General features: G+C 50.1%; 1 protein-coding gene across 1 annotated transcript in view; it reads left to right on the top strand.

Annotated features, from left to right (window-relative positions):
* The window catches only part of Tmtc2 (Transmembrane O-mannosyltransferase targeting cadherins 2), a 326821-nt gene that overhangs the window by 134117 nt on the left and 172721 nt on the right, over window positions 1-19983 (top strand). Inside the window, exon 2 of the mRNA XM_089573830.1 lies at window positions 2609-2869. Within this exon, the coding sequence (XP_089429956.1) occupies window positions 2637-2869 (233 nt within the window). The 5' untranslated portion in view covers window positions 2609-2636. The remainder of the gene's footprint in view (window positions 1-2608; window positions 2870-19983) is intronic.

Genomic DNA, 19983 nt, shown 5'->3' with positions numbered 1-19983 from the left:
GTGGTAGGGTGTACACGGGCCAAACTGGCAGATGTGTTAATGGCCGGACACGCGAACATAACCATTCCCTGAAATATTTGTCTTATCAAAATAATCTCCCACCTCTCTGCAGGAGTTGTAAAAACTGTGTTCCGGCTTTTAACAGCATTTCAGTCATCGGGAAAAGTAAACACAGGGAGAAGAAGGGAAATTCTTGAGGCTTACCATATTATGTTGCAAGGCAGTGGCACATGCGTCAGTGCACCGTCTTTGCATCTCACTAATAAGGAAGTTAATTTCCTAAGCACAAGTGTGCGCGGGCAAGCTTGATAGGCAGAATATCTGTCTTTTGTTGTTTGCCAGTTATGGAGCGTGTATCCACTCCTTGGTGATTCGCCACATATATATTTGTTTGTTGTGTAGTGTGTCTGATACGCATGCGTCTGCTGGTGACCTAGGTTGGCCGTTTCTCGATTAAACTTCAGCTTTAGTCCAGCGTTCTCCTGTGTTCTCCTGGTCTCTCGTCCTTTCGCTGGTGAAGTTATGTCTGATATTTTTTGCCCTTTTTGCGTCACGCTGCAGCACGTAGCCATGTCGTCGAGACACCATCTGCCCTCTAATATGACTTCCTGTAGTTACAAAGCCAGCCTTGAAGCTCGCCGTAGGTATTTCGGAGGGTTCCCATTCTCGTATTTCGCCTTAGCCAAGTGCAGCGCGACCTGAGCCATCCGCGATCGAACTGGCGTTCCGCTTCGCTCCGCAGTAGAACGCCATAAGAGCTGAGCCACACCGGTGGACCGCAAGTCTTTCACTTGAGAGAGCCCGACAACGGGAGGGGAGTCCACGAAGATTGTCGCGTGACCCCGCGGGCGGGCATGAAGGCATGTACACGCCCCGATTCGCCCCGTGGACATGTGTTTCTTCGCCGCCTGTGCGGAGCGGCGGCGACCAGGCCGGTCGAGCCGCAGCAGCAGCAGCAGCGGAGCCAGCGGTGGCGGCGGTGCTCGGCTAATGGGGCACCGGCGCCACTGCGACCGTCTGCGGTTTCCTCTCCCGGCCAAGCGAGCAGGCACCGACGACCATGCAGGCCGACAAAATGCCATGCTTTGCTGCTTTCGGAAACCACCTATACTCTATTTTAGTTCGCCTTTCTTCTCCTGGGGGTCTCTCTCCTTGTGTTCAGCTTAGCTCAAGTTTTTCTCCTTTTTGCCGCTGGCGTTCTCTTCTTTTCTTACTTTATTTTTAATGAGCAAGTGGCTTTCTTCCATCGCTTTCTACTCCGCCCGATGGGCTCCAGTGTCTTCGCTGCGAAGATATAGATTTTGCTGTCCGCAGGTGCCGCCGCAAAGATCTTAGAAACGACCGAATGCTTAATTACAAGCGTCGTATTGTTTCTGTAGTACTAAGTGCAGCTTTGCTAAAGTTTGCTTTTGCTCTTTGTTCCTATTTTATTCGTTTTTTGATCGGTGTGGCATCTGCGCTTCCAGTCGTTCTTTGGTTTGAGGTATCTTCGCCCAATTTGTTTCGAAGGAAGGCTGTGAGCAACTTCAGGAACTAAGCCGTTGTTTCATTGCGGGATCATGTTTCATTGTGGGGGTGTAAAGCTACTCTAGCACCTTAAGTACTGCGGATTATTAAGCCAATCAAAGAATGACGACATTGTGCTTGTGGAGCTGTTGTTAGCGTGATCTCCAAAAGTCCTGTAGGACTCTGTCTTTCTTTTTTTACGCCCGCACTTAAAAGCAGACTTGAAACTAATTAAGTTTCCGATACTCAGTGTCAGCACTCCGTGGCAGCCACTGCGATCACGGTACACGCCACCGGTGCCTGCCACCTGCCTGCTGCGGTGCTGCGACAGATCGGGAGGCCTGTATTGGAGTGATTGGAGCTGTTGAGTGCCATATTAATTAAACGTGAAACTGAAACGACCCTTCCGGCACCAAACACCACGTCATGACATTACATCTCCACTTGCAAGCTGTAATGAGGCACGAGCCTCTTAGAAATTTGAACAGGAACCCGAGCCACAAGCTTGAATTGTATATACTTTTATCGCCCGTAGAGTACCGATTATCGTAACCAACGACTTCGCGCCGGCACTCCTGCGGATTCCGTTAAAAACACTCCAGGCCGTCGGGGGAAACATTAAAGCGGTAGTACAGACGCCCTGTCGAGTTGCAACAGAGCGCCGAAAGTCCCCCAGCAATCTTTCCCGTTCCTTCACCCGCGTTCTTTTCTACCGCCCCTCTTCTTCTCCTGGGTCGCCCCCCTTCCGCCGGTGCCTACAAAACGCTGCTTTCTGCGAACGGGCCTTCCGTCGCTCGTTCGCCTTTCCCGGAGGAGTAGTGGCAGTGTGGGCTGCAGCCGCCGAAGGGACCGTCTTTCTGAGGCGCCTCCGAGGCTGGTCAGGCCGCCGGAAAGACAGGCCCTACTTTGGGCGCCAATTTTCGACTTCCCCGCCGCCGCCACCACCACCGCCGCGGCGGTGGCGGTTTGTGCTTGGCGCGCGCGCCCGCGCACGCCGTTGCCGGCTTGCCGCGGCGCGCCAAAAAGCAAAAGCGAAAAACGCGCGCGCACGCACGCACGCACGCGCTCATGCCCTGCGTCGTCTCTCTTCTTTCGTGCGCAGCCCGAGGGGGGCGCCCATTGGCCGATACATGACGGGCCGCAGCGGCGGCGTACTTCGTGCGCATGCGCGGAGGGAGGCGGCGCCACCTGGCGGAGGACACCAGCAGCAGCAGCAGCCGGCGGCGGCGCACCAGGCTCAGCAGTCGCGGCACAGTCGCAAACTGAGCAACATGGACTACTACGGCGCTGTGGCGCTCGTCTCCGGATGGGCCTGCCTCCTCTACTGGAACACGCTCGAGGCGGACTTCGCCTACGACGACAGGTGAGTGCTGTGAAACGCGGCTGCAGTTCGTTTCTGCCTTTGTGACGCTTTTGACGGCCGCACGTGCTCGCATACGTCGACTCTGAAAACTTCTGTCGGCCGAGTGAGTGAGTTCAACAGCCACTGGATTAGGAGCTGCCTCGTGCAGGACGTCTTGAGCAACAGGAGACCCACACAATATTTCCTTCTGTGCATTTCCTGTGTGTGCGGGGCACAGGACGAGTTTTCTTTTTTTTCGATTTTCAGAAGCGCAATTACGGGTAGTTGCTGCGTTTTCTCACGGCTAGGACGCTGCAGGTGCCGGGCCAGCTTCGAATACCTTAAGTTGTTTATATGGTACGCGATCTTTGCGTCACAGCTTTGTGGATTAGCTCTAAGGGAGTCCCTGGTTAAGCACTGATATCTGTAAAGTATTTCAGAATGTTTGGGGCTGCTCTCCGGTGTATCTGAGGGTGACAGCCAGCGGAGAGGGCACCGTATAAGCATACTCTTCGGGGTGGCATTTGGAAGCATTCTTATGCATCGGTATTTCCCACTGCGTCGCCTGCACTTTCCATCGGTATGGCGGCTCGGTTTTCGGTTTATCGACGGTGTTTCGTTCCGTCAGCATTGCATACCCGGTTACTCCGAACTATGCACTAGTTTCGTTTCCCCCGCAATTCAGCTTCCATTTCTGGCCCCCACGGTATACACGATATAGTACTGCCTGGGTTCATCGGAATGCATCAGCAGTGCACTAAGCTGGTGCAGTCATGAGTTCTGGCGCTGAGCACATTTTGTTCTCTCATTCGCGGTCGGTAAACAGTCCCCACGGCACAGGGTCTGCTTTTGAGTAGTATGGTAGGAAACTTGCGGCACTAACGAAGCTACCAAAGGTCCTCAGTAGCGAAGATGAGAATCACCCTCTTCGGATTTAGAACTTCGAGGCTGTCGTGAACGCCCAAGGCTGAAAAGCGTGCCCTGTGGTCTGGCAAGCCTTGGCCAACCGTGTATCGTTCAACTGGATTGCGTTCGATAGAGTCAGCTTGGATAGTACATCGATAGGCCTATGAGGCATGATAGCGGTAATTAATAAGGGAGCAAATTACTAGTTGGCATCCAACCAAGCGCACCTATACGGCTACAAAGGAAAAGCAATATAGCTTCCATAACATAAGAGTAGCGCAAAACCAGGACGACGGACAAAAGGGAAGAGAACACAAACACAGGCGCTGTGTTGTGGGTTTGTGTTCTCTCCCCTTTTGTCCGTCGTCCTGGTTTCGCGCTACTCTTATGTTATGGATCATTACCGACTTGCCCAAATTTCCACCCTGGTGAACAATATAGCTTCGTAGTTTCTGTGGAAAAATTCGTCCTGGTCTGCGGTTCTAACCCGAGACCACCTGTCCCGGTCTTTACATTGTTTACGTTTTTGTGGTCTTCACGTTGTTTCAGCGCCCCTTCAATATAGAGGCGAGTGCTGGCTAGCTTTTGTTATACGCTTTCATTCCTTAAATGGAACTCCGTATTCTTACATCACCGCGTACCAAAAGTTTCGTTTTAGTCTTCCCGGTTCTCCACACTTCTTTGGTACATTGAAGCTGCACGCAAAGCAGAAACCTGTGGGCTTCAGAAAAGAAAAAACTACACAATGATCCGGCCATATGGACCTGGCAGTTGCTACTTGTGTGAGGCAAAATCTTCCGCACCGCTTTCTCTGGGACGTTTAGGTGTAGCACGTCACATTCCCAACGGCAATTTCGTTGATGACAGAGCGTACGCACTGCGTTGACTGACAGCCTGGTACTTTAACCCCTGAAACAGGTCGATCGCTACAGCGTTTCGAAAGTCTGTAATGGTTTGAGTCCTGATTGTGGCGGCCGTATTTCAACGGAGGCGATTTTGCGAGAGTCCCCGTGTATGGTGATTTTATTGCGCGTAGATGAGAGACGCCAATGGCTAAAGTGATTTCTATAGTACTACTTCACAATGGTGTTCCCCATATTATAGGAGCTGTGAATTAATTTAAACAGAGAAGCGGCAAAAGCTGAGAGTTCGAAGGAGGGGAAATGAGATCCCTTCGGGCAGGTACTTGGTCTAGTCAAGGGTCGTCAAGAAATGGAGATAAACGCACCATATTCTAGGTGTGTTCGCTGGCTCCTAAAAATATGCTTACATACGTTTTTTTTTTGTTATATACTATATACAGAAGGTGCTAAACAAGGTAGCCCGTAATCCCCACGCGCTTACATGTTAACCATAAGATTTAGAAATATCGGCTTTCGCTCTTGTGTGTGGAAGAAAGAACATCAGCTCACTAACTGCTCAAATTCCGGCGCCAAGAAGATTCGAAAGCCATCTATTTAAAAGTCGGGTTTCTATTCTTGCCGCTTCTTGGTGCCTACAACTTTGTGGGCTACAATGAAGCCTGGTTTGTGGTCTCGTCGCGCATAGGTGTTCTCTTCAAAGTTGCTTGCCGTCCATATATGAAGACGCGCGTATGATTAACCGCTTTCATAACTTAACAAAAAAAAACCATATGGAAGGAATAAATAAATAGCAGCGCAAGGAGACAAGGACAAGAAGAGACAACAAGGACGGCGCTGCGACGGTGCTCCTTGCGCTGCTATTTATTTATTCAAGTCATGTACCAACACGCCCAATTTTCCGCGTTAAGCATATGGAAGGAGCCGATGTGCGGAAATGTAACGTGAAAGTTTTTAGAAGAGGAAAACAGTGAAAAAGATCCTCTTTCTCGTCGTCTGCAGGAGCGGGGTTACGCGGCATGGGCAGATTGCAGGTTGCCCCTGGGAAGCGGACAGCACGCTTAGGCTGCAAACCATTTAGGCGTGGTCTTGATTTCCGGGCTCCCAGAAACTTTTGCGGGCACCTGTAGTACCTCCCCGGACTGGTCGTCAATTCACGTCGGTTGTAGACTTCGCTCAATCGCCTTTTTCAGCCTGTCCATGTCTCGATGAGCTGCAAGAATGGTAACGATGTAAATATCCCGCCACCGATATCTAAGTTAACCAGCTATGCATCGTCTAGAAGAGTGCGGTGGGGGCTAGCTAGTTGGTACGACAATGTAAGAACAATAAAAAAATTGCGAGGACACTTTGACAACTAAAGTGTTTAGAGGCGAAAGCCGAGGACACTATGCCGTGACGACTTCCGGCGGATGTGACGTCACACCGTTCCCGTGGCTATATCGATGCCCAAATTATACATCTTTCGGGGATCTTAAGTGTTAATTACGCTTCATTTTTCCATCTAATTTGACACCAATACGGCGTTTTTCCTACCATTCTGCGACAATTTTCACTATGCCGTGACGACTTCCGGTGGATGTGCCGTCACACCGTTCCCGTGGCTATATCGACGTCCGCGTTATTTAGACGCAATTTTGACTATAATTAATTAACTAACTACTCTACGGTCATCAAACGTGGCTTCTAGGTTAATTTTTTCCTCCTCTATCTGAAGCAACCATTCGGTTTCTCTTATCTTTTTTAGTTCCCGAGTTAACACGAGTTAAACGCTGCCAAAGGTGTGACACCCTCTCCTAACTCACGACATTATGAGCCATTAAAGTCTTTCGCCTTAATAACTGCGCAAAAAGGGAAGAGAAGCACACCTCGTCCTGTGTGCTATCCCTTCCCTTTTTGCGCAGTTATTTATCGTTCTTATGATGCAGCACCACTTGTCAAAGTGCGCTCTGAAACTTTCCCTATATATACGAAAAAAACTACGTTCCAGACGTTTAGTACATGCCCGCACAAAAAGAAGCTAGTGCGTCAGAAAAAGAACCTTTCATTCATTATCCGCGCAGCGCAACCTCTTTGAGTACTACAGTATCAAGCTTTTGACATTCAGTTACGCCTTCATCTTTCGCGAAAACAGTAAGATGAAGCAAGGAAGTTTCTGGCAACACGCGGTAACGATAGATAGACAAACGCCCACGGGGAGAGAGAGAGAGAGCTGTGCCGTGAAGAGGCCGTCTTGGCAGAGACAAATTGTTCCTTCCTCCGGCTGCCACATGGCTCGGCGCGTTCGAGGAGAACGGAGGCGTTTTCGCCGGCGCGCGAGAAGGGCTGCCGGTATCATCCGAGCCGCGCGAAGCTTATTTTGCGCTCGGGCACGGGTCTAATTGAATGCCTCGGTTGGCCCGGATATCGATTCCTGAGCGCGCGAGCGAGAGGAAGGCATATGTGCACATCGCGAATATGTTTTTCAGGTATGTAGCGTTTCCACCTCCTCTCAGATCCTTCCTCGGAGTTCGTTTCTTTTCCTAATGGTTTGTATTCTTAATGCATATAAATGATGTGACCGTGGAGCATCGCGAAGCTCCTGCTATCAGGTTTCAGAGTCGAGTCTTCGCGCGCCGTTCCTCTTTGCCGTCCTATAGCTCCGCTGCAGCACACTGCCCCCTTCCTGGGCCTTCGCGTTGCGATCTCTCTCGAGGCAGCAGCAGCCTCTTCGGCGTTGCCGACTGTCGAGTGTGATTACACTTGAACGCTCCTAGGAGCCGCTGCGTATGTGTGTGTGTGCCTCGGGGTCGAACCGATTCATTTGGAACGGGCCTCCGCGGCAATCGGCGCGCGGCTCCCGGGATGCGGTAACAACCGCCTCTTCTTCTTCTTTTTTCCCCCTCTTCCACGGCCGCCTTTGCCCACCGCTGCATACACCCGCGGCGTTTACCGTCTCTCTCCTCGCTTGCGAGGTGCGAGGAAATGCAGGAACGTCCCAGCACCGCTTGTTCCTTCAGCCCCTCTTCTCTGCCTCCGCCAAATCACCACCACCACCCCGCTTCTTTTGCCGTCATTACATCTTGCACGCGGCCACCACCTTCTTGCTTTGCCTGCCTGCCTGTGTGTGTGTGTGTGTGTGTGTGTGTGTGTGTGTGTGTGTGTGTGTGTGTGTGTGTGTGTGTGTGTGTGTGTGTGTGTGTGTGTGTGTGTGTGTGTGTGTGTGTGTGTGCCCTCTAGTGGAGAGAAAGGGAATCACAGCACGTAAGCACGAGGAGGAGTGTATATAGTCGGGCAGCCTGGAAGAAGAAAGAGAGAGAGAGAGAGACAAATGTGTATTTGCTTTGCTGTATCAAGGTAGCAGTTTTTTTTTGCTTGGGTAGTGTGTATGTGTGTGCTCGCGCTTGTTGGGGAACTCGGCTACGAGACCATCTCTACACCACTTAAACACTCGTATATACAGGCACGTAGGAAAGGTTATGGAGATAACAAGGTGGCTGCTGAAGCTTTGAAGGTTCCGCTGCATTTTCTTCGTTCCCACCGTGGTTAGAGGTGGGAGAGGTGTCCGTTTATAACAGTGCACGCTCTTTGTTTTGTACGGCGCGATGCACTCACCCCGTGCGTTGTTGACTGAGGACGAAGACGTCGCCGTGGAAAGGCGCCTTACCTGACGAACGAGTTCCTTTAGAAAGTCTACCTCGGGGTTCACGGTCCAGTGTTAGTGGAAAGGCTATTTCATTTGTTATATGAAAGAGTAACAGCGAATGCATAATAAGCACACAGATTAGCCAGTATTAATGGATTGTGATCATAAATGGATCCTTGTATGATAAAGAAACTTCCGCATGGAGTCAAACTGCATTTCAGCACTGTAATCACGTCTTGCGTAGATTCAAGGCTGAAAGCTATACTGTCTTTCTTGTGCTCTTAATTAACCTTGTGCTCAACTTCAATCCACTTCTTTGGTATTATTCAAATTTGTTTGGTTTGGTTTATTGGGGTTTAACGTCCCGAGGCAGCTCAGGCTATGAGGGACGCTGTAGTGAAGGGCTCCGGAAATTTGGACCACCTGGGGTTCTTTAACGTGCACTGACATCGCACAGCACACGAGCCTCTAGAATTTCGCCTCCATCGAAATTCAGCCGCCGCGGCCGGGATCGAACCCGCGTCTTTCGGGTCAGCAGCCGAGCGCCGTAACCACTGAGCCACCGCGGCGGGGTTATTCAAATCTGTACATACCGTAAGTTCGAGAGATACCACTCATATGGCAGAGACAAAAAAGAGCGGCAACTCGAGATGCTCGTTCCATGTTTACCGCATACGTGAAGGACCTAGCATTCCATTTGCATTCGCCGCTACTCGTGTGAGTCAATGCTGTACATACATACATTTGGTGTCTTGTCGGCCGCCGGGCCGAATTCTCCTTATCCGCGTTCGTGAACGTTCAGAGCCCATTTGTCAAAACGGCCTGGCTGTCGCGTCTGTCTGCGATATGAGGGTTTGCAAGGCGAGCCAACGTAGGAACGCTCGATATCATCGATATCCAGGATTTTCGGTTCTCTCCGTATTTTGATTTTTTTTCTTTGCTCGCTGTCAGAACTGGAGCGATTTTTAATATGAAAGCGAGGGGAACAACGCCCGCCACATACCGTTATCCTATGCTTTATATAGGCTGGCTCTCTCTTTGGACTTTCCGCGTTTGCTTTGTTCCACAACGGCGAGACAGCAACGTAAGAACGGGTTGTATAGCACAGCGAATAACAATTACTATAGGGCTGTATAGCTCCGACAAGGGAACGATTTCCCCGGCGCACAGTATTGGGCGGTATCGATCGTATAATACACCATCCATATATGACTGCCCTCCGACAAGAATAAAGTCAAGACTCGGTGGTCCATTCGTTTCACAGCTCTCACGCGTGACAGCCTGCTCGAGTCCTTCACCCAAAATCGGTAGGATTGTGTATGTGTGTGTGCGGGGGGGGGGGGGGGGGGGTATAAAAGGAAGATGAATCCACGTACGGAACAAAGAGAAGGAGTTAGCGCACGCTTCGTTGCTGCCACCGACGTTTGTGGCCACCGAAGTGCTATACAGCAGTTGGTCCGTTTGAGGTTAGAGAACCTTTGCCGCCGCCTTTCGGCGCGGTTGCGGCGTATAAGGAATCCAATCCTCGAGAGAGAGAGAGAGAGAGAGGGGGGGGGGGGGGGGGGAGCGGGGCCGGCGGCGGCGGCCCGGACGGCGGAGATCGCGGCGCTGGTCCGGAAAAAGGGCCTCAGGGTCCCCCCGGTGTCAGAGGAGGACTGAATGAAGACGAATGACGAGACACCGGCAGCTTATATGCAGCTCTTCTCGACCGGAGGACGGGTGGGGTCACGCGGAAGGAACCAGGAGAAGAGAGAAAATGAAAAGGACCGACGGAGAGGTGCGTCGCTTGTGTAGCCAGCGCTCGTGGATGTAGCATATACCTACACATATACGCTGTGTGCGGCGTGCGAGCATGCGAACGCGGCCGAGCGGTAGCAGGGCCTCAAACAGCGACACACGGGCGGCGGCTGAGGCCAGTGGGCCTCTCGCATCGTGGCCTGCTTCTCCTTCGCGTATACCGTCCCTCCCGAGGCCTGCTGCTGTTTCTGTTCTTTCGATTTCTGTTGTTTTCCCGCTACCGGCCGCCCCGAGCTGTGCTACTCTGGTGAACCTGCTGGTGCGGCCCGTGGGGTTTCGGTGCGCGGCCCACCTCAGAGTCTATGTGTGTGTCTGTGTAGGGGTGGGGGCATCAACTTGGCCCCTGGGCATGCGCTGTCTAGTGTCCACTACGCATGCGCTGTGTGAAGCGTCCTCCTGGTTTTTGATAGACCACTCCTTCCCTTGTATATCGCTCCGAAGGTGTGTTCGGTCATCTTTCATGGACGCCTCCTTGTGAGTGTGAGCCGGTAGCGAATTTGCGTTGTTCCTCGGTTTGCAGGTTGCGCTCTATCTCTATAGGTTCACAAACGTTTCAGCGCGATAACTGTTCGAACGGGTTCCAGCTATTGTATACGTGACCACAGGGAAGCGATGCGTTGCTTGCCTGCCTCTGCCAGGGAAGCTGGGGACCGTCCTGTATCCATGCGTGCTTCGCCTCTGCGTCTTTTTGATTTCATTCATGGGAAGAGACGGTTATGACTGGATTGTCCCAAGCCTGCGCCTGGTTTGTGCTGGCGAAAATTTCGAGGAAAGCTGGTAGTAGAAATCATGCCCTCGAGCAGGACGGGAGTCCGAATATATCTTTTTTTTTTTATTGTTGCTGTGGTTGTTTTAGGAGAACGACGCCTTTATCGCATGCACGCATGCATGAAGATGATTGGTCAGCAAAACTTTGCTTAAAAGGCCTTTGCGCGAAAGCATTGTCCTTCCGTGTAGCGTCAAAGCGTGAGAGAAAATGCTCGCGTTTCGGTAGCTACGCGGATGTCATCTCGGACACCCCGCCTTGAGCGAACGGGAAAGACACGGTGCTGGCGCTGTAAATTTCAGGCTGTCACAAGCGGCCGAGTTGGGAGCTCACTGCGCGGGCATAGCGCCTAGCTTAGTACAAAAAAAAAAAAATATCTCGGGCTCTATTCTTCTAGGGCGTGCGAAACTAAATACGGCGTCTGTATATTTACCCTTCTTCCTTGCTTGGCCCGTTCGTTTCTATATTTTTGTCGTTGCTTACGTTCCAGCGGAGTACGTCCACGGTGCGTCGTCCTATAGGCGCTCTATAGCTGCTATACTACAACACAGGCGGACACACCATACGCACCAGCGGCGCGCGCGAGCAAGCCAGCAAGACAGTGTGAAAACACGGCTCGATCTGACGCCGTCGCGACCCCGTAATTAGCCGGCCTGGGAGAAGGAAGAGGAGGAGGAGGTAGTGGTGTCTCTTTCTTTTTTTCTTTTAACTTTTTTTCTCCTTGTCTTTCGTTTTCTTTCGCTGCGCTTTCTTTGTTCTTCTTTCTTTCTTCCCTCCGTGCCACGCCGTCCGACCGGCACAGGCACACACACCCCTACGTGCACCACCGCGCCGGTGTGTGTTTCGGCGCGGCGCTCACGGCCCGTGATTGACGTATGACGCTTGAGACCACTTCACGGGGCAGGCATTCACTGTTTCTTCGCGCAGCAGCGGCGGCGATTGTTGCTAAGACCCCCTTCTCCTCCTCCCCAACCGTTTCTTTGCTGCCTGTGTTCTTACCTCCGGGCGTGTTGTATAGCCCGCGTTGTCGCTGGCGTTCTTTTCCCTGGTATTTACTTGTCCGGGTCTGTGTATGGATGGGAACGTTTCCAGGGGCGCAGGTTTGTTCGTCGGTCCCCTTTTCGCTGCTGTTGTTGTCTTTGTTGATGTCGCTGCTGTTGGTTCAGTCGTCGTCATTGTTGTTGCTGTTGTCGTCTTGTTGTCGGCATCGCGTTGAGTCTTGGGTCTTTGACGCAAACAACATTACCCAAAGTAAGCGCGCCATTTACACTCTTCCGTTGAACCTGGTTTACTTGGAGTTGTACTCGTGAACAAGCATTAATAGTTAGCCGGCCATCGAAGGCCGAAATATGAGCGAAAATGAGACGTGAAAGTGCAGTCGTTGTTGGTGCGCACGCGGGACGTTCGGCCCCATCGTCTGGTCGTGCATGCTACCACGTAATTAGAGACATTTTGAATAGGGTGACGATATCGGTTAGGGACATAGGGAAATAGCGGGGAAAAAAAGGGGGGGGGGGGGTGGAAGGCATTGCGCAGGCTCAGGACAGTAACCGGAGGGAGGGGCGGTAAAGTTGCGAATCAATTGCATTGTATTGTATTCTGAAGGGCTCTATTGTATGCATGATTCGACTGCACAAAAATGTGCTAAAGAGCTCTTAAAGCAGACATTTGGGCGAGTTGATTGCGTTAGCTCGTCGCATCCACCCTCGATCTTTCGTCCTAGTAATTTTAGTGCTGGCGTGGCATGGTTTTGCTACGTGCTGAAGGCCAATCTATCGCATCTATTTGGGGAGCTTGCAGCCAAAAAACAAGCAGCACAATCCTAGGTGGCGTGTACCTGTCTTCAGAAAGGAAACCAGAAAGGAAAGTGAGGGGCGTTGGAGAGACGGAGAACAATTTTTTATTTGCAGACTTGTTTTAAATAAACTGTCGCAAACAAACCTCTTTCCTCTCAACGACGCCGTGCTACTCAGTTTTCGGAACGGGAATCGCTGCAATAAAAATTAAGCGCGCGACGAGGGCGTAACCGGAAAGTCTGTTCAAATCCCTGAATGTGAGACGGGCAATGGAAGGGAAGTGCTCGCTCGGTGGTGGTGGTGGAAACTTTTATTGCCAGTGCTCGCTCGAGCTGTCGCGAACGTAGCCCAGCTAACTGGCTATAAATACATATACACGACAGCGGCAATGAGACACGCTTTTTCTGCGAGCTCCTGTCAGCGGCGCCGTGATAAATGAAGTTCCACAATCCTCACTGCTATTTCGCTTCCCGCTAAAAAATAAAATAATTTTTTTTTCCTATTTCCACCCAGGTTACATTTATCTCCCCATCCTTCTTTTATTCCTCGGGAAACGCTGACACTTGCTCGCTCCGGCTCGGTTTTAGGATACATATCGTTACCTTCCTTTATTCGCTCGTACGGGTACGGCAACGCTGGCAATGTTCGTTTGTATCCCTCTCGTTTTCTTGATACTACGTCACCGCCGAAATTCCTATGAAGGAGGGTAGAGAGAAAATGCAAACAATGATGAAGGCTCTAAGCTTTTGATGTCAGTGCTGCCGCTGGTTCGTGTTCAGTTCTTTCCCCCTTCCACTGCTTTGTTGTTTTGCTGCGCTCGTGTGTGTGTAAGTGTTTCTCCCTTCCGTCTTGTGTTATTCTGCGCAAAGTTTTCTTGAATATTTTGCTGAAGACCTTCGCCGTAAAGGCATCTATTTCGAGCGTTCGGTATAAATGAGCATTGCGCGGGTCTTCATTATTGTTTCTCTGCGTGGCTTATCAGCAAATGCGCTGGGAAATTAAGTTTATTTCGTATTCATGCAGGCTGTAGGAAACGGGGAAGTAGGTGGCGACAAGTTCTGCCCGACTGAGATCAAAGCGAAGGATGGTATACCTTAGTTACTTTATCCGTTCCTTTCTCACACCAATCATTCCTTTCTCACAATGCTTGTAGTACTTGTAGAATTATCTCAACTACGCAGTCACCCTAGCCGTCTCTACGACTAGTATACATGTAGTCGGCATTCGCCAAGTGGAATTTTGAGACTCGAAACTTGCTAGTTACTTATTTGCAAGAACCTCAATCGCCGAAGCATTGCAGGGGGAGTGGAGTGGTAATGGTATTACATGCAATGAAAATGAATACGCGGCGACCTCTGCCACAGCAGTGAACATTTGCGAGGCATCTTGGTAGTAGAGTAGCAAGTTGAATACAGAAGACTTTAGGAAAAACAGTATTAATAACCAAACTGCAAGGACATTAGAGTAAACAATCACAAACCATTAAAAAGCACGACTTAATATTAGCAACAAACACCTAAGAATGAAAAAATGTAGATAACAAAAGACACGGTTGAATTTGATTCTTTCACAAGTGCGAAAACAAGGGGACACAGCCATGGAAAAAAGAGGAAAATACAAAACCAACTACTTGAGCACATAATTTTTATGAGATAGCAGGATTGTAAAGAAGATCAGTATGCCATGACTTCGTCCGCGCAATATAAACAAAATGCCGTTACAACACTAAGGCCACGTCATTAACAAACATAAAAGCGGATGAGTTCAAATGAAGCGCAGTTTCTTCAATACCCTTGATTACGAAGGGCCATCTGTTCAAATAAATGGAAATTTCGAATTAAGCGAATCTGATTGAATTATGTTCAGCGCATGTTTCTTTGTTTTTTCTCCCTGTTCAGTTTTTCATAAAACCTTATAGTGATAACAAAGGACGAAAAGCAGTGAAAGTAAGTTAAAAATTTGTCGCGTATTTTCATTATTTCAAAAGTTTCGCCTTGTTTCCCGCAAGAACAAAAACAACAAAAAAGAACGCTGCGAACGGAAACATTGTGCACGGAATAAGCTTTCCCTTATTCGCGGCTCTTGTCGTTCTCGATTATCGCGTGAGAGTGGAACTCGAAAAGAGAACGGGGGAGGGGGGCAGCTTACTCGGGGAAAAAAAAAAAATGTTCGTTAGACAAATGCGCGAGCTAAACGAGCTTATTGTCTCTCCGCCGTCCGTTTTGCAGCGCGCCGAGCAGCAGCGACATCGGCATCAGCAGCAGCTATAGTCATTCGGGCGAGGGCTGCGCGCCGCGCTGCGTCAGGCTTAAACGAACAGCGTAATGAAGGGCGCCCCTCATCTTTTCGTGCGTGCGCGCGTTTTTGGAAAGAGCGGGGAACGGCGGAAATAATTGGGTTTTGCGCGGGAAAAGCCGTGGCGCCGTGCGCGTTCCCGGGACTCTCGCGTACGCGCCGCCCCAGCATGGGAAAGTGCGAAGACGAAATGCTGCTGCTCGCTAATGTTAATACCGTGTTCTTTCCAGTCCTTGGCAAAAGACGGTTTGTTAGCGCAAATCAATATACAGGGCGCACTGTTTTATTCAAAACGGGCCTTTTTTCTTGGAAAAAAACAGAGCTACCTTTTTTGAATTTGGTTCGTTGGGAAAGGTGGATAACTTGTTCGACCGTAAGTACTTGTAATTATTAACTGGTTACCTGCCCGTATTTTCTGATTAGTGTTTTTTCCTTCTCTCACGACACATTTGTATTGAATAGAAAGAAATGACCCGAATATTTTTCCAAGTCTGGGTCGTGTGTTCGCCTGAATTCATCCGCAGGTCTGCAATCTTTCTTTAGACTCTAGATCCTTAAGGTATTTTTAAAATCTTGAGAAGACTCCTAAACAATTCGTTTTAAAGTTTTCTGCGCCTAATTCAACAATTTTTTTTTTCATTCCTCTTTATGCTCTGCCATACGTCTCCGTCCCTTCGAAAACATGCAGTGGAATAATTGGCAGTGGTATGTATTTAAATGCGCGCGGAGCAAAATACGCTATTAAATAATGATTACGAACAATGACTCAGTCGGTCGATGAACCTTGATTGTTATTGTCATCATCATTATCATCAACCTAACTACCTTCACTCCGAGATAGAGTCCTCTCCCAATGGTCTCCGGCCAGCCCTGCCTTGCGCCAGTAACGGCCATTTTATCCTCCAAAATTTTCTTTTCTCACATGATATCCCCGCATGACTCCTTCCAGTCCTCTGCTGCATTTACCTTTGTAACCCCAATATAACGCCAGTCATCCGTTCTTCACTTTTTACATCCCGGTGCAGTTCATTTCGTCCTGTTGTTATCGGCATCAACACACTTTGGCAAGTACTGACAGAAACTTGAAACTTGGTTTTAAGTGAAGCTGTTGAGAAGTTTTGCTCAAGCTCAGTCTATCAGGGCACCTCGGGCATAATAAAACTAAGAAAGACGTAACTGATCGAGCGCAAATTCTAACCCGCAAACCGCTTTTCTTTTGGAGTCCGAGGCCCCAAATCGCTACGGGTTGTTTCTTGAACTTCTCGAAAAAAAAAAAATTATACTCCAGTTTCTTAGACGAGAAGTTGTGATGACGGCGGACATGCAGTTGACGGACACAGTGATTGCCAGTCCTCTAATTAATTGTACACTTTGTCGAGGACTTGCTTCAAGATCCTCTGGAGTTAAGCCTTCGCGCTCTCTACAGCTGATAACCGTCTCCTTCCCCCTCGGGTATTTGAAAAAAAAAAATAATAAACGTCAAATTCCGTACTTCGCAGCGAACGGGTTTCCGCATTCGCTTTCCTGTCGTTTTGTCAAGCCCCGAGAGTGCGTACTATACACCCACTCATGGTTAGGCGTAAGCTTCGATTTGTGTTTTTGTTTATTTGCTTTCTCTGCACTGCGGGCTCTCTGCGTGACACCTTGCTTCCGCCTGCTCTCCCCCTCCCCTCTACCCTTCCTTCGGAGCGCGCATTTCCTGTACCCGGCTCCCCCCTCTGTTCTCCCTCTCTCACTCAAAGAGGGGACCTGTTATCTGGACACGAACACAATAGACGCGCAGACCCAGACTCAGAGCAACCGAAACCACCTTCCTTCCTTCCGACGTGCACAACAACAGCAACGCGGACCAGATTCAACAATCCCAGGACCCCCCCTTCGCATCATCAGCCTCCCACTCGGTGCAGCGCGAACCTTTGCAGCAAAAAGCCAGCAACCGAACGCGCATATTCGAAGCCATACAGCGGTATAAGCAAGCGGCCTGGGCTACGCACGCACACCACAGACATCTGCGGCGCACCGCAGCGGTCGTCCTCCAAAGGAAGGCCCACGGCATCGCCTCGGAGCGAGTCACGCGCTGTTCTAATTACGAGGGCCATTCTCATAGCACGTTCGCCACGACGGGCTGCGGCCGCCGCAACACCGGGTCTTTTCAGCAAGAAGAAGAAAAAAAACAGCAGCGGCAACTTGAGAGCTCTCTCCGCTGTGTGCCCCGCCGTGCGGGTCTACCTGCAACTGTTGTTGTCCGCCTCGGAGCGCGTATGCGACGCGCATGCAATGCTTGCTCGCTCGTGTCCCGCTCGCTGTAGCTCACGCGAATTCTCGACTACAGGTCGTCACCGACCGCTCCGCCGCCGAACAGCCCGCGTTGGTCGTCACACTGGGCGCCGCTGTCCCGATGTCAGCGCGACGTTGCTTCGAGAAAGACTTGTTAGCGCTAGGGGTCCCCCCCCCCCCCCTGTTCAGTACACGGAGAAGAAGCCAGGGAGTTCCGCGAGCCTAGGACCCCGCGGAGTGCAGTCAGCGTCCTTCGCATGGCGCGCTAAAGAAAAGGGTCGCTGACTGCTAATTCGGATGGGAGAAGTGTGGAAATCTTCGTGCTCTTTTAGGTTCTTCTCTTCGTCTTCTGCTCGTTGCGTTACGAAGGCGGCCTGGATGTACTCTACGTATTTTATTGTTTGTTGTTGTTTTTGTTTGTCCGTTTGCATTCTTCTGTCGTGCGTTGGTTGTCTTGCCTGTTTCGTCAAGTCTGCCCTTAGTCCGCTAGGCGGTGCCTCGCTTTGGAATGCGTTGGCTAAGTCACGCGAGACTTGAGAGCGAGTAAAAGGAAGCTCATGATTGGAGGGAAAGACTTTCGGTTAGATGGATCGGGTACAATGAGTTCCGTAAACAGAGAATCGAAAGAAGCGCTTGCTCACCTTTCGAAAGTTTATTTCATTTCACTTCGTCCAGCAGCATCTTGGCTTCGTGGTCGAGTGAGCTCAGACAGTACGCGGCTAATTAAGTTATGGTCTACGGCTCACTGCTTGAAAGTACGTAGAAGAAACTCGATATTCACAGTCTCCCTTTGACTTGCTGCAGTTCATGTATTGTTCACATATATGATCCCTGTAACTATAAGGGATATTTGTGAAGATAAAATGCATGCATGCATACTGAACTGAGAATTGCACTGCATTCCTTGACCGGATGCTATTTCTATAGCCTGAGCAATAATGCACTCGCAAACGCAAGCATATCTGACTCTCGTGGCTTCATGAATTGGGTAAAAAGCTTACGAATATCCTTCTATTCCTTGAGGCGCAACATCTTTGGCGCTGGCGACCGCCTGTCAAATCGTGACGCATGAAACTGTTTTCCAGGCTTGGAATGCGATGAATGCCTGTCTCTTTCAGTCTTTTCAGCGTCCGGCTCGTTTTCTTTACTTCACACTATCAACCATTCAGCCGTGCACACCTTTTGAATTGTCAAAAAGGCAAAATTTTGTCAGTTAAAATGCTATCACAGCTGCTAAGTTATGAATGGTGCGAAGCGAAGCCAAATGGTGAACTAAAGCAGAGCAAAGTGCTTATGATTTTCAAGTTGACCGTGCAGAAAACTCATTACATTTCACGTGTTACAGGTTGGAGCAAAGCATTCAGTCAAACCCTTGTACTAAAAGAAGAAATTGTCCAAACTTTTCTGGAATTGTGATTTTGCCTGTTGTACAAGGTACATTAGTAAACACTGTCTAGTGGATTGAACACGCCGACTCTGAATTCACAGTATAGCCCGGCGTAACATTGTCTCTTGTTTGTGAGGGGCTAAACGAAGTTTGTGCCGGACTAGCATTCAAAGATAATGGTTATGACACACGTTAGCTCCGAAATTAGAAGCAGGTAGAGACAAGGAGGAGCGGCGCTACATTCGCAACTGGTTTTCTTCAGGTAGCGCCTTTTAAATTCGGTCTGTATCCGAGCGCATGCGCAGTATACTCCCAATAACTTCAGAAGGCAATCGCCAGCTGAGCTCAGGCATTCTTACTGTTTGTTACAGATGCAGTCGTTCTAACGCTTAAAAGCAGCGTTCTTCTTCTTGGCGTTCCGCTGCACTGTCATATCCGGAGTGGAAATGCATGCGGAAGCAATGGCCCTTCTTGAGGCTTAACTCTTGAATGCGAACGCTGGATGAATACGCGCATTGTTCGCCCGGTCGGCTAACGACCATTTGGACGGTACGTTTTAAGGCTACAGACACGGTTTGGAATTCCTCTACTATTCTCATAATCATTCAAGAACATTCGTTTTTTTTTTCTCCTTTAACTCTATCCCACAAGACCTCTTGTTGGCTAGAAGCCCATCGCTACTCTTCGTGTCCAGTGATTTCTTCCTGCCTTTGCATAGAGCAGGCCCGTCCGCTCACTCGCCCATGTCGGCCTTGGCAGAACACCTTGTCTTCTTTCTTGTGTTTGTACATAAATATATATCGGGAGAGGAGGCACAGCAGGAGCATAATAGCTCGCGGCGGCGCAGTGTGAAGCGAGTCCGAGAGGGAGAGAGAGAAGAAAAAAAGAAAAACCTGTTTGCCGGAGAATCCTTCCACCTGGCGAAAGAAGAAGAGACCGACCGACCGCGCGAGCGGTGGCGGCGTCGTGCCCGTCGCCCGCGCTTTCCGCCGTCGCCGCTGTCGTCGAATGATGACGCGAAAAAGACGCGGCTTCTTTTCGGGGGGTGAGTACGAGACGACCTACGCGAAGGAAGTCGGGGAGCGTTTTGCGTCGGCGCTGCAGTGCCGTTTCGCTTCGCGCGTGACTTCTGGAAAGCTACTTCATTCAACTAGCGTACTACGCTGCAGAAGGTTCCATGCTGAAAGCATCCATGACTGCAGTGGAGGCGAAGCCTTAGAGCGGCGCACTGATCGATGCCAACCGTTTGTTTTGCGATTAACGACGTTCGGGAGACATCCCGTTCATGCTTTGTGCAGTCCGTGCGAAAGAATCAACTCACCTGTTTTCTGCCAAGATCACGTACAGTCGGGGACAAAAGTCTCTGGACCATGTGTTCCTCAAACGAAGGACATAGCTCTACTGTTACCGGGCGACTGGAGACCAT

The sequence above is a fragment of the Amblyomma mixtum genome, chromosome 2 (assembly GCF_055824585.1).
Source record: "Amblyomma mixtum isolate Tamu chromosome 2, ASM5582458v1, whole genome shotgun sequence".
NCBI classification, from domain to species: domain Eukaryota; kingdom Metazoa; phylum Arthropoda; class Arachnida; order Ixodida; family Ixodidae; genus Amblyomma; species Amblyomma mixtum.
This window is presented reverse-complemented; position numbering and strand designations above follow the sequence as displayed.